This window comes from Nycticebus coucang, chromosome 12, assembly GCF_027406575.1.
Source record: "Nycticebus coucang isolate mNycCou1 chromosome 12, mNycCou1.pri, whole genome shotgun sequence".
NCBI lineage: Eukaryota > Metazoa > Chordata > Mammalia > Primates > Lorisidae > Nycticebus > Nycticebus coucang.
In genome coordinates this window covers 62,687,964-62,710,040 of record NC_069791.1, presented here as the reverse complement: position 1 = coordinate 62,710,040, position 22,077 = coordinate 62,687,964, and the positions used below count along the sequence as shown (strand labels likewise).

The following is a 22,077-nucleotide window of genomic DNA, read 5'->3' as shown; positions in this document are numbered from 1 at the left end:
CATGTCTTGTTTGGCTGGCCTGCCCAAGGCTTAGGCCCCAGGCAATGGACCACTATTTGAGTCTCAATTTCCCTGTTTGTCCATAGGCCTTTCCTTCCACTCCTTCATGCCGGTAGGGTGGAGGTGGTGGCAGTGGGTGGGGCAGTGAAAAAAAAGAATGCACTGAGGTTTGTGCAGGGCCCCAGCAGGCCAAGACCTCAGGACTATGCTGCATTCCCTTTCCCAGGTCCCGGCGTGGTCTGGCCCAGGGTGAGGCGGGGCGGTGGAGCCGGGGCTAGACCTACCGGGGGCGGGGTCTGGGGCGGGGCCGTCCGGGAGCCGGGTTTGGAGCGGGGCCTGGAGCCCGGCCTAGGGACGACCAGGGGTGGGCGGGGCCGTCGGGATCTGGGCCTTGGGAGCGGGGCCTGGAGCGGGGCCTGCTGGGGGAGGGACGACCAGGGGTGGGCGGGGCCGTCGGGAGCCGGGCCTTGGGAGCGGGGCCTGGAGCGGGGCCTGCTGGGGGAGGGACGACCAGGGGTGGGCGGGGCCGTCGGGAGCCGGGCCTTGGGAGCGGATTCTGCCGCGCTGGGGACCCGCGGTGGTGGAGGCGGCTGTCCGTCCTTCAGCGCTCGCGCTTCTCCCACGGTCGCTGTCCTTCTCTGGCTTGGGTTACGCTCGGCAGGTCTGTCCGGCGTCCCCGTGGTGTCCGGCCGGGCGCGGTCCCCGGGGCAGCGCGGGCGCAGGCTGCCCCATGGCCGCCATCCGTGCGCTGCAACAGTGGTGCCGGCAGCAGTGCGAGGGCTACCGCGACGTGAGCATCACCAACATGACCACGTCGTTCCGCGACGGTTTGGCTTTCTGTGCCATCCTGCACCGCCACCGGCCCGACCTTCTGTGAGTGCCCTGCCGTGCCTGGCGCCCTTTGACCCCTCTGCAGAGCTGCGCGTCAACGCGGGCGAGTAAACTGGGGCTCGGGCCTGTTCCAGGCTTGGGGAATGAGTCGGAACTCGTGGGCCACTGGCCCCAGAGGAAGCCGGTATGGGATTGGGCAGAGCCGGGTCCTGCAGGCACAGCCCCTGGGGACCCCCGGAAGGTCCTCCGAAGGCTTCTGGTGGCCTCAGTCTGCCAGTCCACCAAGTGGAGCTGGACCCAGGCCAGGACATCCAGCCGCCCCTGCTGGCTTAGTCAGTCCGTGACTCAAGGCAGTGTCCTGGGTTCTGGCCACAGCCTCCTTCCTTCACTTGTTCCCTGGGGCCCTCTGAGACCCTTCCTGTCAAAAATTAGATCCAGATTAGATCACTCAGGATTCCAGTGTGAGCTATGCCTTCCTGCCAGCAGATCCTGGCGCCTTTGGGAGTGCAGCCTGGAACCTCTATGGGGGGAGGGCAGAGCAGGAACCCCTGATACCCCAGGTACTGTTGGACAGGCCTCTGCACCACAGGGAGGTAGAGGATGAGATGGAGAATGGACCCCTATCCCTGGAAGCTGCAGGAGGTGGGAAGGGGTTGGGGTGGCAGGCCATCTCCCCCCAGGAGGGTCTTGACCGGGGTGGCCGAAAGGCTGGCCCTGCCTTATTGCCAATTCATGGCCCAAGTCTGGACCTGCTCCATTGATTATTCACTCAACACCCTTTGCCTGAGTGACTGGGACCAAGATTGCTGAAACAGAGACCTGTGCGCCTAGGCTGGGTGACTAGAGTCTCAGGAAGTGAGGAAGGGGGTCCTCAGAAGGCCGCCTGCAGCCCAGAGCACTTTCTGGAAAAAGCATTCTCCTGAGAAGCTGTGGTTGCGGCTGTGGTGGGGGGTAAGTGTGCCAGGGAGGCCTTGGGGCTGGGAGGGGCTTGCTGGATGCTGGCATCAGTCAGACCCCTTGCTGTGAAGATGGAGAAATTGAGCCCAGATAGGAGGGGTTTGGGTTACACTAAGCAGAGCCAGGGTTGGCACCAGGACCTCTTCCTGTACCCTCAAGCACTGTCCCCCCAGACCACTCCATAGGTTAGCCAGGGTCTTGAGCAAGAGGCCTGGGCTCTGGCCCTGAGGTTGTAAAATGCATTTGTGGACCTGCCTGGGAGCCTCTGCCTCCCTCAAGGATGTGCCTCAATCACCCGTGGAGGCAGAAGATGTTGGGCAGAAGATGCATTCACATTGAAAGCCCAAAGCTGAGCTCTGATGGGAGAGGGCCAGGGACCTGGATCCTGGGCGAAGGACCACTTTAGGGAGGTTGGCAGTCCAGACCCCACTGGCGTGCAGGTCCCAGGTGAGGCTGGCTGGTGGCTGAGATAAGACCCACATGAAAGGTCTTCAAGTGGAGGTAAAGATGGTACTGCAGAACACTGGCCCAGAATCTGGTCAGCAGGTATCACTGGAGGTTTGGGTCCCTCCTAGCCCTGGGAGCTTCCATCTGTTCCCAGTTATGCTGAGGTCAGTGGCCTACGTGTGCATGTGTGCACCTGGCCCATCCCTGCTCCCAGGGAAGCACAGATACACACACGTGTGTATGTGTGCTGGCACAAGCAGGCATCATAGATCCATTCATTTAACTGATAGTTACTGTGTGCCTGCTGTGTACCCGTCATTGTGTACTGTATAAGATACCCTTGGCCCCCAAATGCAGAGAGCATCATTCTAGTCTCAGAGACAGATAGTAAACAGGTAAATGAATCAAAGCTCAAGATGACTCCCAATAATGGAGGGGCCAAAACAAGAAGGAGGCTGGAGGAAGGAGAGGCCAACCACCTGCAGCAACATGGAGACATGGGCTTATTTCTGCTGCTTCTGTTATTGTCTGTCTGTCTCCACTGGACTGCTAGCTGCACGGGTTGGAGGTGTCTGTTTTGTTCACTGCTATATCTGCACTGAGTTCAGCATGTGGTCAGGGCTCTTCGGGTATGGCGGGACGTGGTAGCTGCTCAGCGGGTGCCCATGTGCAGAAGGAAGCAGGAGGCCATGTGCCCACAGAACAGGCCATGGGATACCTCTGCTGGAGGAGGCAGGCCCAGTGCCTCTGGAGTTGACGTTGGACTTCTGGCCTCCGGAAGGTGAGGGAACACATCCTATATTCTCAGCTTCCTAATTGTGGTAGTTTTTTATAGGAGTAGTAGGAGTTACAGGTATCCATAGGTGTCAGGCATGAAGGGGCTTGTACCTACTGGCTCGTGGACACGGTTGCTGTGTGCCTGAGAAGGGTATGCTGAGAATGTGGGGACACATGCCTGTGGGTGCCTATCACAGGAAGGGGAGGAAGCCATGTGAAGGATAGGTGCAGGGTGCTGTCTTTTGGAGGGAACCCTGAGGTCAGACTTTGGATGAGACCCTGGCCTGGTGAGCCCCAGCCCCCAACTCTCTTGCCCTCCTTTCCTTCCAGCGAAGACCCTTTGGCCGCAGAAGAGTGGATGTCCTGTCTGGTATTCCTAGTTTTGCCACCAGGAAGTCCTGCCCTTTGTCTGGTCTGAGTCCTTCCTGCTGCATGCTGAGTGCACTTCCGCTTGGCCCTCAGTGGAGAGCAGCTGTGAAGGAACAAGCCTGGCGCTGAGCCAGCCAGGTGGGGCTCGTTGTTCTGCCTCTGCCCTGCGGCCAAGGGGGAGAGGGGCTCCATATCAGGGAGTTCATGTGTCCTGTGTCTCTTCTCCAGGCACATGTGACCACATTGGCGAGCCCCACAGGGACCTAAGAGGTGTGCAGTTTCTACTTTCCCATCATGAAACAGGCTTACCTGGTGACGCCAGGAGGTAGCAAGGGACAGACAACTCCCTGCCTGCTCAGCCTGCCGGCTGCTACTACCTGCTCCACCCTTAGCTGGGGGTTTCTGCAGGTGCTGCCTCAGGGTTTGTTTCTCCAGTGACACTGGTGAGCTCCAGAACCACCCAGAACAAACAGCCTTGCCTCTTGCTGCCTTGGGCAGTCAGGGCCTCAGAGGCCAGAGAGGCCAGTCCTCCCCCTTCCGGGTCTGAACTACTGCCCTCAGACAGGCAGGGTGGGGCTGGTAGCACTCCAGTGGGCAGAGGCTCAGGACTGGTAGACTTATGGAGGGGTCTGGGGAGAATGTCATGAAGTTGGGGTTCTGTTGCAGACGCCCCGCCTCAGTCCTGCCAGCTCTGGAGGCCAGCTTATGGTGGCGTTGGCTGGCAAGACCTTGTAGGGGGCCTTTGGAGGTCTTGCCAATGGCTCCCTTACTGTGGTAGGGCTTCCAAGTCTTGCCTGGCTCTGGGGGTCAGGGAAGACCAACCTGCAGAGGTACCTCCCAGAAGCTTCCCGAGGCAATGCTCTGGCCTCTTGGGCCAGAGCAGAGGGTGGGCTGAGGCTTGGCTGAAGTGACCTCCTTTCCTGACGCTAAGCAGCAGGAAGCTGGCTGGGACAGAGGCCTTATTTGCCTGGCCTGGCCTGGGGCCTACTGCCCAGACCCCGGGTGCTGCCTTTCTGGGAGGAGCCGCCAGCCCACCTAGGGACAAGGGCAGCCTAAGGCCTAGCACTTTTCTTTGCGGGGCCCAGCAGGGAGGCTGTCCTCACTCCCTGCGCCCTATCTTTGATATGGTTGTGTCTGTCTTGGTGACTCTGTGGCTTTGCCATCCCTGAGTTCCTCGCTCCTGTCTCTTCTGGGCCTTTTGGCATCTTTTTCTCTCATGTCTCTGCTTTTCTCCTCTCTCCCTGCTCCCTTTCCCATGGGACTCACTCCAGACTTGCTGGAGGGGCCTGGAGAGGGCTTGGCCAAGCCTTTCTCCTTTCTCTGCCTGGTGCCCACCCCTAGTGGCTACATTTTGTTCCAGGAAATAAACAACATGAGGTCAGCCACACAGGAATTTGGAGGGGGTTGTATGTGCCTGGAGTCCCCGAAGGCATGGGGGCAGAAGGCCGTCTTGGCTATGTGAGATGAGGCCAGCAGTCTAGGGGCTCAGTGGGGCTGGCGGGGGCAGGCAGTGACACATGAGAAATTCATTTTTTTGGCCAAAGCTGAAAGAATAAGTTAAAGCCACAAAAATCTCATTCTGCAAGCACTGAATTATTTCATCCACAAGCATTTATAGAGCACCAGCTGTGTGCGGAGCCCCATAGTAGGTGCCTTGGAGTTATATCAGAACTTACCTGATTTTAATTGTGAGAATTTAAGTTAAAAAATAATCTAATTCTGAAGAGTGTCCTGGACTCAGCATACTCCCTGCCCAGTAGGCTCTTGGGGCCATTTGTGGCTGCCTCACCGTCTGCTCACTACCCCAAGCAAGGGTGAAATTGATGCAGTTTTGCCCAGCAAAGCCTTTGACTCAAGCTACCCACTTCCCTGTGGGTCAGCCAAGGCCAGATGTATCAGTCTCTTGGGCTTCCATGCAGAGTACCAAAAAACGGGAGGCTTAAATAATGGTCCCTCTCATAGGTCTGGAGGCTAGAAGGCCCAGACCAAGGTGTCTGTGGGACTGTGTGGGCTGCCCTTTGCTCATGGGTGGCCGTCTTCTCCCTGCCTCTTCATATCCTCTTCCCTATGTGTTCCTGTGTCTGAATTTCTCCTTTATATGAGGACAGCAGTCATCAGATCAGGGCCACCCCAAGGGCCCCATTTAAACTTCATTACCCTGTGAAGATCCTGTCCCAGATGAGGTCTTGTGCAGAGTCCTGAAGGACAGGGCTCTTGTGTGCCATTTTGGGGGCACAATTCAACCCGGCCCTGGCTGGTAGAATGCTGGCTGCAGTGGGTGTCCTAGAGGGATGAGTAGAGTCTCCACTTGGCGCTCTTGCGGAGTTTGCAAGGTAATTCTGACTGGTAGAATAAATTAAAGCCATAGCATCTGGCCACAGAGCTCAGTTCCTCAGGGACCTGACCCAGATGTTCCTGCAGCAGGGTCGAGGGCTCAGGGACTGTAGGTGCCAGAGCATCAGGCAGCGCCAGGACAGGACATTCACAGCAGGAAACAGTGGACCTCAGGAAGGTAGGAGGGGTGTGATGGCCATGGACTGGTCAAGGTGGCCCTGCCCAGTGTGGAGGCCTCAGAGGCCCAGGAAAGCAGCTTGGACTTGGTGGTGAGGGCTGACAGTCCTTGAACTTGCAGCCCAGGCCTGCACACCTTGGCCCTGTGCACTGAGCACTAGCACTGCCCTGGGGCATCTAGAAGGCTCTGGGACACCCTGGTCTGCCATAGAGCTTACTTACTCTGGACTGGGGAGCTGCTCTAGTTTGTACATCTGCAAAATGGGCTTATAGGCTGGATCTCTGCCCAAACTCCCTCTCCTGTGCAAGGAGGCTTTCAGAACAGTCCAGCTCATACTGCCATAGTAACAGCTGCTGTTTGGAATCCCACAGGCAATGACGTGGACAGATTACTTTTTTCTTTTTTGAGATGAGGTTTCATGTGTTGCCTGGGCTGGTTTCAAACTCCTGGTCTCAAGCGTTCTTTCTGCCTCAGGGATTACCTTGAGGTCCTGGTTATCTCCGGTAGCTGGGACTACAGGTGTGCACCACTGTACTGGCTTCCTGGTCACTATTTAACCAGTCCTCTTGAGAGCAGCAGCCCCTGCTCAGGATCTGGTGGTCTTTGTCAGTGTCTGGGACTGGGCAGGGACCACCTGTGTGTGGTCTAAGTGTGCTTTCTGCTCAGAGTGTCCTTTGAGAGGTGTGATGGCTGTGTTGTGCCCGTGCTGGGCATGTACACAGAATCTGGCCTACCTGAAATGCGTGGGGCTGTGCTTGTGGCCTCTCTAGGATGGCCCTGCTGTCCAGGCTGGACTGGGGGCCCTGCATCCCTATGGTCTAGCGTGTGCAGTGGGGGGCTGGGCATGCAGTGGACGCTTAGTGATGCTACTTCAGGGAGGAATGAAGGAACGATGGGACCCCAAATGGTTGGACTTGAGCCAGGGCCCAGTTAGTTCTGACTGCTGTTTCCCTGCTGTGTGGCCTCTGGCAATTCTCTGAGCTGCTCTATGCCTCATTTTCCTCATCTGTGTGATGCAGACGTGACAGTGGCCACTCGGTACATGGGGTATATGCTTTAAGGGAGTTGATAATTTGTGAGGAGCTGAGGACTGAGAGCAGCACCCTCACGCAAATGGAGAGTCAGACAGGTGGGGGGAGGGGTCTATCTAACCCTCAGGGCGGTGTGGCAGGCAGCCTCGGGCTCTCCTTCACTTTGTGATGAAGTGATGGGCGTGGGAGGGAGGTGGCCACCCATGTGCCCTTGGGCATTCCTGGGGTCATACTGCATCTGGAGACAAACCTAGGATGGTGCTGCCCCTCGCCCTGGGAGCCTCTAATATACACCCATGTTGTTCTCTGGGCACCAGAAAGCCTGACCACAGCCCATCTGATACCCAGGCATCTGGAGGGGATGGTGGCTTCCTGGTGCTCACAGCATTGCTGTGACCAGGGAGGGTCCAGCCTACCCTCCTTGTGTTCCCAGTGGGGCCTCACTCCTACACAGCCCCTTGTGGCCTCCACCTGGGCAAGGTAACCTCTGAGGCCTTCCATCTCTTGGACACCAGTGTTTCTGTCTTCCCCAGGGACTTTGATGCTCTCAGGAAAGAAAACATTTATGAAAACAACAAATTGGTAAGTGCCCCTCTCTCAAAGCTTCTCAACTGGCCTGTCTTGTGCCCCTAACCTGCGTCCGAGGACCTCTGGACCTGTCTAGGGCATCCTGCTGTTGAGGCTGGGGGCTCGCTGCCCAGCTCATCCTGGGCCCCAGGCCTCCCCAGCACTCCTTCCTCAGTGGGGAAAGTGAGGGGCAGAAAGTGCCTTTGGGGGCAGGAGTGGCTGTAGGGCAAGGCCCCAGGGGATCACAGGTGGGCCAGCTGCCATCTCTACCCTAGTACCAGCTTCCAGGCCCACCTACAGTCCTGTTTGCCTTCCCCAGCCTCTTCCCCATGCCCGGCCTCAGTTTCCTTGCTGCAGAATGAGCTCCACTTTCTCTCATGGGCTATTGCACAGGCTGGATCCATCATTCATCCTACAGGGAGGTGATGGGCCTCGCATTGGTGCACTGGGGAGCTGGCATTCCAGCAAGGGCAATGGTCAGTGCACAGGACATGGTCAAGCCTGCCTGACTGGTGTTGTCACTGCTTGGCTTGTGGGCAATTTTAATTTAACTTAATTAAAATAAAATAAAATTAAAAATTCAGTTCCTTGGCCATGTTGGCCACATTTCAAATGCTCACAGCCATACGTGGCTGGCGGCCACAGTGTTGGGCAGGGCAGCATAGAACACGTCCTTCTCGGGAAGTTCTGGACTGTGCTGCAAACAATGCAGCTTGTTGGGCAGGAATGAGTGCTGTGGAGATAGATGAAGGAAAGAAGGCGGCAGGGCATGGGGGCTGATGGAGGTCAGGGAACCCTGTGGATACCTGCAGAAGGGTGTTGGGGGCTGTAGGAGCAAAGCCCTGAGGCTGGAGGGCACTGGCTTGTAGAGGAACACCCAGGGGCTGAGAGGCCCAGGGGCAGGACAATGTAGACAGGAGGAGGATGTGGGTTAGCATGGCATGGGAAGGACTGTGGGGAAGGCTGGACCCTGGGAGGTATGATCCGTGTCTGGAAAGGGCTAGGTGACAGGGAGGTGGGGCACCTGGCTTACCATGGTGGCTGTAGAAGGGACCGTGTTCTGGATGTGTCTGAAAAAGAGTCAGAGGTAGTACCCAGCCTTAGGGGGCAGAGCTCACTTGTGCTGTGGCCTGGGAGGGCTGTGGAGATAGGAGCCTGGCACGTACAGAAAGGCAGGAGGACAGATGTGAGGGTCATCAGGCTATGGACGGAGTGTTTTAAAGGCAAGGGACTGTCCAGGTTTACCCAGGGCAGGTCAGGGAAGGGGACAGATGGGGCTGGGACCCTAGGTTTATTGGGGAAGAGGAGGGGGTGGCACAGCAGACTGGTCCGTGGGCTTGGCTGTGTGCTGGTGTGAAGCCAGGAGAGTGCAGGGGGTGGAAGCAGTGAATAAACCAGCCTTTGTTGCAGGCGTTTTGTTGCTGGGGGAACCAGCAATGGGCTTGTGGTTACTGGAAGTGAAGTCCATGGCAATTTCTCTTCCATGGGGAAGTGTGGGCTCATGTGGAAGATTGGAGTGGGGTGTGCCCCAGGCAGGAGAAAGAGTAAATCTCTGGGGCTTCCGGCCAGTATGGCCATGTAGGGAGGCAGTCTGGGTTGGGGGAGCCCCGCATGGCCCTCAGGCCCTAGAAGGACCCAGCCCTGGACTAAGTGAGGCCAGTAGGCCCTGTGGAACTTTTTTTGTGCCATGTTTGGGGACTGGGTGCCAGTCCTATTGGTGGGGTGTCTATGTGCCATCCCTGCTGGGGTCTCTCTAAGTGGGTATAGCACTTAGAGAGACAGGGGGTGGGTGGGGGGTGCTTTTAGGGGGCACATGGGATCAGCCCAGGGAGGAGGGAGGCTGGGAGAAGGGCAGGACAGTGTTGATCTGTGGTTAGAGCTCCCCCAGGGTCAGAGGGCTGCTGGGGCTATGTGGTCATAGAGGGAGTGGATGGCAGGGGTGGAGAGGGGCTCTGTGGCTGAGATCTTCTATGTGCATGTAGTGCAGTTCCCTGGCCCTCCCCAGCCGCCAAGGCTCCCTCCCACAGTGCTTTGGTTCCCAGGACACCGGCCACCTCTGTGTCCACTCTTGGACCCTGAAGGGCTTAGTAGGCTAGCAGGTGTTGACTCCTCTGGAGAGAACTGCTCCCTGGTAGGATGAGTCTGGGTATGTGGGCTTAGGTGCGGAAGGGACCCAGAGATACCTCCAGGGTGATGTGGTATGAGGTGGGGCAGGGCCTCAAGAGCCCCCTGGGACTAGCTCCCGGAGCAACTTCAACCCTGCAGTTAGGACTAAGCCAGAAATATAGATAGGTAAACTGAGGCTCAGGCAGCCACATGGACAGAGCAGAGCACAAGCCCAGGAGAAGGGGTCCTCTGCTTGCCCTTCTGACCCAGGTCCCTCCCTAGGCCTTCCGCGTGGCTGAGGAGCAGCTGGGCATCCCGGCCTTGCTAGACGCTGAGGACATGGTGGCCCTGAAAGTGCCTGACCGGTTGAGCATCCTGACCTATGTGTCCCAGTACTATAACTACTTCTGCGGCCGGTCCCCCAGTGAGTCCACCATGCAGCCCCCACGTGGCCACCCTCCTGCCTGACCTCTTGGCCCAACCCAGCCCTACCAGCCTGGCACCCAGCATTGCCCCTCATGAATGACGCACCATGTGGGTGGGGGCCCTAGTGCTACATCTTCTTCCGAGGGGATTGGGCCTTTGTCCTGCTTCTAGTGATGTGTAGGGTTCCAGCTCCCCAATCCCCCAACCTGTCCTGGCTTGGGAAGGGCTTTGATGCCCCTACCCTCTTTTCAGGAGAGCTCTGCCTCCTCCCCTGCTCCTGGCCTTGGCTGTCATTCCTGTCTTGGGGAGGCCTGGCAGGTCCATGCAGAGCCCCAGGCCTGGCTTCAGCTGGTCCTAATTTGGGACTTGTGGACGCTGGGCTGGCTGGGCAGGAGAGATTACAGCCTTTATCCTGGCCCTGTGCGTGCAGCTACCCAGCTCCTCCCACCCCATGGCTCTCTTTTGGCTTCAGAAATCCCCGGAATCACACCAGGCACAGGGCCAGCCCTTCCTGGTGGAGAAACAGAAAAATCCCTTTTTCCTGACCCCGTGGGGGCCCCCAGAATGGGTTAGGAAGGGGTTTGGGCAGGGCTGGCTGTGCTGGGAAGAACATGCCCTCAGACTGCTCTCCCCAGCCAGCCTCCCCCCACACACACCCAGGCAGGAGCCTCCGGAGTCCATGCCAAGCCCTCTTGGGCCCCTTCAGAGCCTAGGTACAGGGCTGGGATGGGCTTCTCTAACACCTGCTTGTCTTGTGCCAGTTGGGGGTATGGCCGGTATGAAAAGGCCCCTGTCGGGCTCCGAAGAGGAACCATCTGGGAAGAAGGCCCCAGCCCAGCCACCCTCGTCCTCCCCAGCCCGGACAGACCCTGTCGCCCAGAGGAAGGGTGGGGGCACAGAAGAGCCACTCCCACAAGCTGTAAGCACCAGCCCCTCTGTCCTCTGCTTTCTTGGGTTGTCCACCAGCTCACATTGAGTGGGGCTGGGGACGTGTGCTGCAACCCCTAACCAGGTCCCCAAGTCCAGGCATGGCCTTAGGTGCTGTATCAGGAGCTGCCTGGGACTAGCACCCCCAGCTCCTTCAACTCTGCCTACGATAGAGTGTGGTTCCTATTACACAGATGGTTGAGCTGAGGTCCAGTGAAGCCACAGGTGGAACAGAACTTGAACCCAGATAGGGCAGTGCTTCCCTCTGGGGTGAGAAGGGTGCCAGGTTGTACCCTGGGACCCAGAAGTGGAGTCAGAGGTCAAGAGACTTGTGACTGGGCACCACTGCTGCTTGGGCTGGCACTCCAGGGCCTGGGTCTCTGTGTGTGGGGTGTGACAGGAGGTGTGGATCTGTCCCCAGCTGCTCCCAACTCCTCCTCAGGACCAGCCCAGGCGTGAGCCCTGACAAGTCCCCAGCTAGCTGCTCCTCTGGGGCTCAGTTTTTCTGTCTATAAAATAGGATCATCCGGGCTCAGCACCTATAGCACAGTGGTTGCAGTGCTGGCCACATACACCGAGGGTGGTAGGTTCGAACCCAGCCTGGGCCAGCTAAAAACAACATTGACAAGTGCAACAAAAAATAGCCGGGGCATTGGGGTGGTGCCTGTGGCTCAGGGAGTAAGGCGCCAGCCCCATATACCGAGGGTAGTAGGTTCAAACCCGGCCCTGGCCAAACTGCAACAACAACAAAAATAGCTGGGGCATTGTGGCGGGCGCCTGTAGTCCCAGCTACTTGGGAGATTGAGGCAAGAGAATCACTCAAGCCCAGGAGTTTGAGGTTACTGTGAGCTGTGACGCTATGGCACTCTGCCAAGGGTGACATGGTGAGACTCTGTCTTGACAAAAAATAAATAAATAGGATTATCTGGCATGCTGGGGGTGGGGGGGAGGGCCAGGGTGGGCACTAGGCCAGACAGGTCAGCTGGCATCTCCTCCAGGGCCTGGTGTCGGTGGGCAGCTCGGTCAGCAGCACCTGTGGGGTCTGTGGCAAGCACGTGCACCTGGTGCAGCGGCACTTGGCTGATGGGAGGCTCTACCACCGGAGCTGCTTCAGGTAGGACCTGCCCAAACACCTCCCAGAGCTCTTGTGGCTCCCGCTTGGTCATGTCCTGGGCTGGGCTGTTGTCAACACCCCAGGGCCTGACACCCTTCCAGTTCCCCTTACAGACACACTGATTCAGTCTCCCTCACACACCTCAGCCCTTCATGCTGGGGCTTCTCACTCTGTGACCATCCACAGCTCCCTGCCCTGCTGGGCCCTCTGGGAGGACTAGCGTAGGGCCTGCCTCAGTGTGTCCACCATGGTGCAAGCCGAGGTGGGCAGCGTCTGAGGCAGGTCTCACGGTGTGTGTGTATCTGTGTGTGTGTACACGTAAGGCAGGTCTCACGGTGTGTGTGTGTCTGTGTGTGTACACATAAGGCAGGTCTCATGGTGTATGTGTGTATACATAAGGCAGGTCTCACGGTGTGTGTGTGTCTGTGTGTGTACACATATGCCATGTGCTTGTGTCTACTGACATGCACAAGTGCTTTCTGGGGTGTCCCTCTCACAATGAGCCCTCCACGTGTGACTCAGAATGGTTAAAGACCATGAGAAGAGGTGTTTGTTGAATGACTTAGCAACCACATGAATGGACACAGAAATATTTAAATTCATGACAGATGAATGCAAGCCTGGTGCTCCTGGTGACTTTCTCTCTCAGGTGTAAGCAGTGCTCCAACACGCTGCACTCAGGCGCCTATAAAGCCACAGGGGACCCGGGAGTCTTTGTCTGCACCAACCATTGTCCCACAGCCACCTCTGCAAGCACCAAGATGCCAGGTCTGACAGCCAGACAGCCAGCGGCCAGCCCCATGGACTCTAGGCCCCTCAGCACACCAAGGAAGGCCCAGGAGACAAATGGGCCCCAGGCCAGGCCACCTGCCCGGGAGCCTGCCGTGGGCAACTCAACTGCCAGAGGTTTTGTTCCAGCTGCACCTAAAGCTCCAGCCACCACCTCCACCCACATCCATGTGCGGAGCCCAGCTAGGCCTGGGATCGTGGAGAGCCTAGTGGCTTCTACCCCTGTAGAGGGCACAGCCCGCACACATGTGACTAATAGCTCACCAGTGGGGTGGTCATCACCTTCCCAGGGCACGGTGGCACCCAGCTCCTGTCCTGTCATGCCTCCAAGTGCCCTGGACCCTCGCCCGGCCCCCCCACCAGGCCTTGGACCCTCCCATGGGGCCACTCCACAGACCAAGCTCAGTTCCAGCTCAGTGTCTCGAGGCCCAGCAGACTCCCCAGCCTGGACCCCTTCTGCCTCCAAGACCCAGCAGGCCCGAGAGAAGTTCTTCCAGATGCCAGGAGTGCCCCCCAGCAGCAACCTGGCTGGCAGGGCCCTTGCTCCGGTGGGAGCTCCTGCAGACAGCAGCAGGGAGCAGGCCGTGAGCTTTCTCAGGAAGGCCCTCCCAGTGCTGGGGGCTGCCAGCACTCAGGCACCTGGCAGGTAGGTGCAGAGGGAGGGGCTGGGGGTGCGCACCCACCTGCTCACCTACCTGCCAGCCAGTGTAGGCCCAGGTGTCCAACGGCCTTGGGGCATCGGGGAGGGTCAGGGTCCCCTGCCCTAGCTGTGTGACTCTGGGGACTGCTTCCCCCAGCCTTGGTTTTCTCATCTGGGAAATGGGGAGAGTGAGAGTGAGACAGAAGCAGTGGTGCCAGGCATTCGGGTGGTGGGAGATGGGTTATTCGGGAAAAGCTGCTGTCTGCATGTGCTCAGGGCATCGTAGGAACAGTGACGCTGCCATTCTGGGGCTTGTAGTGCGACAAACTCATTGATCCCAGAGAACTCTATTGCCATTTTACAGATGATGAAACAGGTTGTGAGCAAGTGCTGGCTTGTCTGCATTGGGCTGGCTCTGGACCTCCCCGCCTTGAGCGCCAGTTCAGTGTCTTCTGCCTGCCGGACGCTGAGCAGGTGCACTGGCAGGCAAAGCAGAGGTTTTGGGCCTGTTTCCCAAGCAGCTTGCTCAGGCGGCTCAAACAGCAGAAATGTTGACCGTGTGTCTGACGTCACGGTGTGGATAGGGCCACGCTCATTCCAAGGGCTCTAGGGGAGGGTCCTTCCTGTCTTTTCCAGGTCCTGGTGGCCCCAGGTGTTCCTTGTTTGTGGCTGGACCGCTGCGATCTCTGCCTTTGTCATCACATGGCCTCCTCTCTGTCTATCTCTTCTCTTCTGTCTCTTATGAGGACACTGGTAATTGGATTAGGGTCTGCCCTCATGCAGTGTGAGCACATTTTAACACGATCACATCTGTATAGACCCTAATTTCAAATAAGGTCCCACTCTGAACTTCATGGTGGACATGAATTTTAGGGGGACACCAACCAAGTACAATCACCTTGTGAGGGAGGAGATTGCATCCAGGCTGCGCCACACAGCGTCTGCTGCCTCTTGCTGCCCTTAATGTAGTGGGGACATTCTCAAAGCCCCGGGCTTCTGGGTGTCACAGGGATAGGCAGGAGTGTGAGTCCCCTCCGTCCCTGGGCCTGGGGGTGTCAGAGCATCTTAGGGGCTGAGGAAGTGTTTACTGCTCTGGGGACTGCTCCCTGCAGGCATATATGGCTGGAGAGGGGCTGGTTCCTCCTGGTAACACAGCCTGGTTATCCCAGAGCCCAAAGTAGGGGGAAAAATTGGTTGTAAGAGGGAGTGAGGAACACAGGGGCTGCCTTGTGGCTTGGGGAGGTACCTCATCTGCAGTGGGGTTCCAACCACTGCCTGTGTGCTGTGCTGGAGGGAGTGTGGGGTGGCCCAAGCCTGCAGCCCTCATGGAGGCCTTGTGTCTGACACTGGCCAGCCCAGAGTTCTGGGAAAGTCTGAGCTGCTTCGTCCCCTACCTCTTCACCCACATGTGTGCTGTGTTTTGGGGATATTTTAATCTCAGCCTGCACAGGATTTAACAGCAGAGTAAAAGCAGTCACCAACATATGCTGATGCCAGAGGAGATGCCTGTGGCCCATCCCTCACTGGGCGGTCTTCCCTCCCTCTGGGAACTGGCTTCAGGGGAGGCTGAGGGGCTTTTGCCTGGAGGTAATGGTTGGAGGGCCCCTGGACCCACCTGTGCCTGATGCTTGCTCTCTTACCCCAGGCCTTCCCCAGCCACCTCCTCGGCTCCCACTTCTGTAACCCAAACCCAAGGGCCACAAGCACGTCCCTCAGCTGGGCCATCACAGTCAATGTCTCCCTGGGCCCTTAGTCCCCGCGTGAAGACAGAGCAGCCAACCCCCCTGAGTGTGGGCAGCACCTCACAGGCATCCACATCGCCAGGAGGAAGAGCGGGCATGAGGAGCTTGGCTGTGTCTTCAGGGACCAGCAATGTGGGCGCTGGCTCCAGGCTGAAGTCAGAGCCCCCAACAGCACAGAGTAAGAGTCCTGTTGATATGGGGCAGGTGAGGGGCCTGCCTGTAGGTGATTGCAATGTCTGCAACTCAGGGACCCTCCACCAGGGCATTGCTTGGTGGCATTTCCTGATTCACAGCTGCCCCATCCTTCTCTGCTGTATGGTCACAGCCCACCCCCTGGGTCCCGGCCCTCTCCTCTGCATGGGAGCAGCAGATGTACCCAGGGCCATGCCGTTTGATGGCATCCTTGGCTACCTGCTCCCTGTCTCCTCCTGTTTGGAGCTCCATCTGCTGGTGACACCTGGTGGCTCATAGTGGCCGGGTTCTGCCTTGTTGTGTGGCATCTCATGGGCAGTTCCCATGTGTCATGTTGTGGGGTGATGTTGTGCTGTTGCAACAGGAGTGATCTGTGCTCTGAGAGTGCTGCTACCACCCAGGCCTGGGCCCTCCCGAATGCTCCCTGGGCTGTGGGGTCCTGTTATAGCCTCATGCTTTTTTGCAAACAGCGAAGCTGGAGTTTTCTAGGCATCTCAGGCAAATCCTAGAAGTGCTGTGGGGTTATCGAATTGAGCTAGAGAGCAAGCTGTGCTACAGAGTTTTTTCAGATTGTCCCTCTGGCTGAACCCCTCCTTTTAGCCACTCTGAGGTAGGAATACCCATGGCTGACAGCTGTATTGGGTATTTGTTTTGCACAGGCAGGGTCCGTGAGGTTCTTGCTGCCACACCCCACCTGTTTGGAAGAAGGGGCAGTTGAGGAGCACAGAGAGTGATCTCCTCAGGGATACATAGCACAGGCAGCCAGGCTAGACCTCCTGCCTTCTAGCCTGGCCTCCTGTGTGCCTGCTGGCCAGAGGGGTATCTAAAGGTGGTGTGGTGCAGAAAGGTGGCACAAGTGAGGCCCAACCACTCCTGGCAGACACCCCACTTCCTACACTCTGTCCTTACAATCTGTCCCCTTGCTTCTTATCTAGGCCCAAGTGCCAGCCATGAGGGAGGCCAGGAGGATGGGCCAGCAGGATGGAGGGCCCGCCTGAAGCCTGTGAATAAGAAAAACCCCGCTGAGAGGTGAGGGCCCCACCCAGACCCCCACCTGGGCCTGTGGGCATGCTCCCAGGGCAGGTGCGAAGCTGGGTCCACACTGGTCCAGGGATGTATGCTCATCCTTGCATGATTAAGTATATGTGGCACCTGCCCGAGTGATGTGGGGGACCACTCTCCAGCTTGGGGACACAGTTTCAGACACACCTGGGACACAGTGGCATGTGTGCAGGTTCACACTCTATGTCCAGACCTAGGGTGGGTGTCTGCCCATGTGTGGGTCCCCCACTCACACAACAGCATCTGGAAGTGAACACACGTGTGCTATGGAAGGGTCCAAACAGGTGCGGGTGGCCAGGCCCACCACTTCTTGGGCAGCTGCTCCTTGGGCTGGTCTGCACAGTTCAGGGACCCCTCCGGGTAGATTGGAGCTGACCTTGCACCTTTGCCAGGACGCTGGAGCTCATGCAGCCACAGACCCTGGCAGAGCCAAAGGTTGGGGAAGCCCCCAGGAAGGTCCCCAGCAGCTTTACAGGAGGCATCCATGTCACCCTGACCCCTGTGCGGCCTGACAGGAGACTACACCCAGCCAGCCCTGGGCCTGGCCTCTCAGGTACTGCTGGAGGGATCCCAGGGTCTAGGGCCTGGTGGGGCCATCCTCCCAGGGTGTTGGGGGAGGGCAGCAGCTCTGCTCAGCCGGAGGAGTGGGTTGTCCTGGCAGGCACACACACACATGTGTGTCTGCATGCCTGTTCATATATGTAAACGCATGCAGATGCACATGTGTGTCTGCGTTTTTGTTCCCAACACTTGTATTCACCCTTAGAGCCACATCCAGTTCTCATGCCACTTCTTGTGTGACCCTAGACAGTCACCAACCCACTAGACCAGTTGCCTTAATACTAGCAGGGCCAGGGTTCTGCCCTCCCTGGGTGGACATGACCACTCTGGGCAGAACATGGGTGATGACCGTTCTGGGACAGACCCCAGGCTCCCAGTTGGCCCCTGGCCCAGGGGAGGACACTGGGCCTGGTGGCCTGACCTACAGCTCTTGTCTCCACACCTGGGGGCAGCCGCATCCCCCTCCCCATCCCACCGCAGGAAACTGGCCATCCCCGCCAGCCTCAACATTTCAGATGACTGGCTTCGGCCTGAGCCCTCTGTGCAGGAAGGCCCAGCCCAGGGCTGGAAGAAGGAGGAGAAGCCCCATTCTCAGAGCAAACCAGGTCAGCCCCAGGGATGCTTTTTCTGTTAGGGAGGTAGATGGAAGCTTCCTCTGAGAAGGAAATGCCTGCCAGGGCTTTAGATGATGTGTAGGAGCTCATTAGGCCTAGAATGGAGGGGAGGCCCCATCCCCTGTGCCCAGTCCCTGCCTCATGAGGAGACCCTACCAGCCTCATAGCACCTTATCCCCACACCTGGTGAGGGTGGAGTGTTCCCTCTGAGTGCTAGAAGGGCTGGGGTTCTGGAGAGGGTGTGCCTATGTGAGATCTTGCCTTGCGGGCACACTGGGGGCTTCCCAGGTGCCTGTAGGCAGGGACAGGGAAGCCAGGTGGGAATAGAGAGGACATTGGCGGGCCTGGTGTCCCAAGGCCCAGGATGCTCACTCTGTGCTTCTCCAGGGAGGCCCTCGGGCCCAGCCAGTGTCCCTGATCTGCCTGGCAAGGCAGTGACCTCCCTGGTCAGGGTGAGTAGGCAGATGGGGGACAGGGGGCAGGAATGCAGTCCTTGGGGTTCCCCTCACCACTTCTTTGTCTGCTATCAGCGCCCTGACTACGTCCTGCAGGAGGAGATCCAGAGGCAGGTGCAGAGCATCGAGAGGCAGCTGGACGCCCTGGAACTCCGGGGCGTGGAGCTGGAGAAGCGTCTGCGGGCAGCCGAGGGAGGTGAGCCTAGACTGGCCGGGTCCTGAGTGCCTCAGCCTAGCCACCTGTTGGCCTGACATCCTGTATGGGGCTGGGGGCCAGGTGCCCAGTGCAGTCCTCCCTGCCCCACATGGCTGCAGCCCCTTCTCTCCCTAGATGATTCGGAGGACGGCCTCATGGTGGACTGGTTTCAGCTCATCCATGAGAAGCAGCTGCTGCTGCGGCAGGAGTCAGAGCTGATGTACAAGTGAGAGACCTTCCTGGAAGGCTGGATGTCCAGCTTGGCTGGGCCAGGGTGGGGAGGCCAGCCTGGGCAGCCCAGGCTCAGCCTCATGTCTGCCATGGCAGGTCCAAGGACCAGCACTTGGAGGAGCAGCAGCTGGGCCTGGAGGGCCAACTGCGCAGGTTGATGGCCAAACCTGGTGCGTGCCCCACCTGCTAGGAGGGTGGCATGGGGGGGTGCTTTCTATGGGCCTGCAGGTGGGAAGCCCTGGAAGGTATGTCATGGTGGTAGAGCCTGCTCTGGAGTCAGGTAGGCCTGGGGTCAAGTTTCAGTTCCCTGGGCCTGGCTGTGCGTTATCAGCCAAGTCACCAAACCTCTCTGTGCTTAGACAGCCTCCTCTCTAAAGTGAGGACAGTCAGCTCCCACCTCAAATAGTTGATGATTAAATGCACATGGGAGGCACTTAGCGCAGTGACAGGGAGGCAGGTAGTGAGCTATCAGCCAGCATGAGCTTTTGGGATTTTCAGTTGGCCATGCTGAGAATCCCGGTTTGAGGGCTCAGGCCCTGGCAGCCCTGCCTCTGCCCTTCCCGTGCTGTGGGACTGCGGATGTGGCACCTTGAGGCTCTGTTTGCACAGCTCTGCAGTGGCATCATTTTTGTGAGATGATCAAGAGGGGCCCTCTTGCTCAGCGTTGCCAAGAGCAGCAGGGTGTTGTGTCCTGGGCTGAGGGCAGGCTGTCCCCACAGAGGTTCTAAAGTCACCACAGGAGCGGCAGCAGGAGCAGGAGCTTCTGGACCAGTACGTGAGCACTGTGAATGACCGTAGCACCATTGTTGACCTCCTGGATGAGGACCGGATCAGGTATGGTAGGGCACTGGGAGAGGGTGGGCCATCTCTCCAGGCAGGAGTAGTACCCACCATATGGAGTGGGGTAGGGTTGGGGGGGTGGCAGGCCCAGGCCAAGCAGCTGGTCTCAGGGGCTCTCTGCCTCAGGGGCCCTTTCTGCTCCATATTCCTGCCTTTGGGGTCAGCACTGTCCAGTGGAAAGCTCTTATAATGGAAATGTTCTGCTGTCTGTGCTGTCCAACGTGGCAGCCACTAGCCACACATGGCCATTGGGTACTTGCAATGTGGCCCCTGGCAACTTAAGCCAAGCTTAAAATCATTCCTTAGCCAGGCGTTGTGGCAGGCGCCTGTAGTCCCAGCTACTTGGGAGGCTAAAGCAAGAGCAGGTGTCCTCAAACTTTTTAAACAGGGGGCCAATTCACTGTCCCTCAGACCGCTGGAGCACCGGACTATAGTTAAAAAAAAAAAAAACTATGAACAAATTCCTATGCACACTGCACATATCTTATTTTGAAGTAAAAAAACAAAACGGGAACAAATACAATCACACCACCTCATGTGGCCCACGGGCCGCAGTTTGAGGACCCCTGAGCAAGAGGATCACTTGAGCTGAAGACTTTGAGGTTGCTGTGAGCTAAGGTGATGCCATGGCACTCTACCCAGGGCAACAGACAGTGAGACTGACTCAAAAAAAAAAAAAAAAAAGTCTTAAATTAATGTGGCCACATGTGTCTCTGGGCTGCTGCAGTGAGTGGTAGCTGCATGACTGTCCCCCCAAAACTTTCCCATATTTCATTAAGGGCTCTGTACAGGCCACCACAGGTTGGCACTGGAGGACAGCCTTAAATGTGACCTCTGAGAGCACCACGGGGCCTTGGCATAGGTCAGCCCAGGCCCTCCTGTTCCTAGGTCACTATTTTGATCAGCCCAAGGCCCTCCTATCCCCAGGTCACTAGTGAGGTCAGCTGAGGTTTCTCTTGCTTACAGGTCCTTGGTTTGGTCAGCCTAGGCCCCTCCTGTCCCCAAGTCACTGGTGTGGTCAGCTAAGGCCCTTCCTATCCCCAGGTCACTATAGTGGTTAGCCCAGGGCCCTCCTGTCCCAGGTCACTACTGTGGTCAGCCCAGGGCCCTCCTATTTCAGGTCACAATTGTGGTTAGCCCGGGCCCCTCTAGTCCCTAGATTACCAGTGTGATCAGCTCAGGCCCCTCTTGTACCTAAGGCACTGATGAGGGCCATCTTTTTTTTTTTTTTTGTAGAGACAGAGTCTCACTTTATGGCCCTTGGTAGAGTGCCAATGCCTCACACAGCTCACAGCAACCTCCAACTCCTGGGCTCAAGCGATTCTCTTGTCTCAGCCTCCCAAGCAGCTGGGACTACAGGCGCCCGCCACAATGCCCGGCTATTTTTTGGTTGCAGTTCGGCCGGGGCCGGGTTTGAACCCGCTACCCTTGGTATATGGGGCCGGCGCCTTACCGACTGAGCCACAGGCGCCGCCTGATGAGGGCCATCTTTTCAGGCAGGAGCAGGATCCACTGTCCTGGAGAGGGAGGGAGGGACTTTCCAGGGAGGGAAAGGCGCACTAGGTGTGGCCTGGTGTCAGGTAGCAGGGCAGGTGGAGTGATGTCAGGGTTGGGTGGGGCCTAGGGCTCAGGGTGAGGGCTGGAGATAGTCCAGGGCCCGCCCAGTGTGTGCTGCTGCTCAGGGCCACCCTTCCTGTTTCAGGGAGCAAGAGGAGGACCAGGTGCTACAGGACATGATCCGGAATCTGGGTAACTCGGGTTGGGCAGGCCTGAGGGGAGTGGCATTGGACCTCTGTGGGGCAGGCGCTAGGCCCAGCCAATAGCCTTGGTGAGAGGACAGGCAGGCTCACCCTGAGGGTGTGTGCTCCCTGTCACCCCAGGGAACCAAAGAGTGGCCAATGACTATATGGTCAGAGTATGGGGGGACACTTAGCATGGCCTTGCGCTCTGCATAAAGGCAGGCATGTGGGTGGTCATGTGGAGAGGGTGCGAGCCTGGCCTTCATGCTGGGGCCCAGCTTCCTGCAGCTCTGGGGGCCCAGGGAGGACTCTGACCTATGGAAGGGAAGGACATTCCTGGTGGGGGCACTTTGCATGAGGGCTGCCTGTCCATGGGTACAGCCTCACTATCCATCCCTCCCCTTCAGGCCTCCAAAGGAAAAAATCCAAGTTCCGCTTATCCAAGATCTGGTCCCCAAAGAGCAAAAGCACCCCTGAGTGAGCTGTCCAGCAGGGACTGCAGGGCTGCCCTGGCCCTACCATTCAGACTCAGGAAGGGACTCATGGTGTGGCCCTGGAGGGGGCACTCAGGACAGGAGGGGCCTGTGGCACCCTCTCTGGGTGCAAGACTCTCAATAAAGAAATTGACTGTGGGACCTGTCTGCTGTCACTTTTGCCTCTATACCCTCTGGAGGCCCAGCTCCTGAACCAGAGGCCTCAGCTGAGTTCCAGCTCTGTGCCAGTGTGGCAGTGTGGACCTCTCTGGCCTGTGGACCTCTGTGGGCCTGGCTGGGTCTTTTGAGGTGGACATTTTAGCTGCTTCCTGGCTGCATAGACATGCTGGACATGAACCTCAGAGGAGATGGAGTTGGTGGGGGGACGTCTGTGCAAACTGGGAGCTCAGGTGCTAGCCCTGCTAGGAAATTTTGATGTCTCAGCAGCCAGAGATCTGTGACCTTGGTCTCTCAGGGTG

At 58.0% G+C, this 22,077-nt stretch overlaps 1 protein-coding gene across 9 annotated transcripts; it reads left to right on the top strand.

Moving 5' to 3' along the window:
* The first annotated feature begins 346 nt into the window (after positions 1-346).
* MICALL2 (MICAL like 2) lies at positions 347-21,757 on the top strand. Of its 9 annotated transcripts, none has more exons than XM_053556395.1 (21): positions 736-873; positions 1,663-1,782; positions 2,855-3,016; positions 3,343-3,519; positions 3,610-3,789; positions 7,458-7,506; positions 9,880-10,021; positions 10,785-10,942; positions 11,949-12,064; positions 12,714-13,499; positions 15,139-15,413; positions 16,363-16,456; positions 16,882-17,042; positions 17,503-17,655; positions 18,052-18,116; positions 18,195-18,315; positions 18,451-18,541; positions 18,643-18,716; positions 19,266-19,380; positions 21,089-21,135; positions 21,533-21,757. In XM_053556395.1, exons 7-21 carry the CDS (start codon positions 9,937-9,939, stop codon positions 21,604-21,606), a joined length of 2,415 nt encoding a protein of 804 aa, XP_053412370.1. In that variant the 5' UTR covers positions 736-873; positions 1,663-1,782; positions 2,855-3,016; positions 3,343-3,519; positions 3,610-3,789; positions 7,458-7,506; positions 9,880-9,936; the 3' UTR covers positions 21,607-21,757. The 9 variants fall into 9 exon arrangements, with proteins under 9 accessions (XP_053412363.1, XP_053412362.1, XP_053412369.1 ...); XM_053556392.1 differs by adding an exon at positions 1,318-1,391 and having other exon boundaries at positions 793-873; positions 1,663-3,016; XM_053556394.1 differs by having other exon boundaries at positions 731-1,782; positions 2,909-3,016.
* The last annotated feature ends 320 nt before the right edge of the window (positions 21,758-22,077 follow it).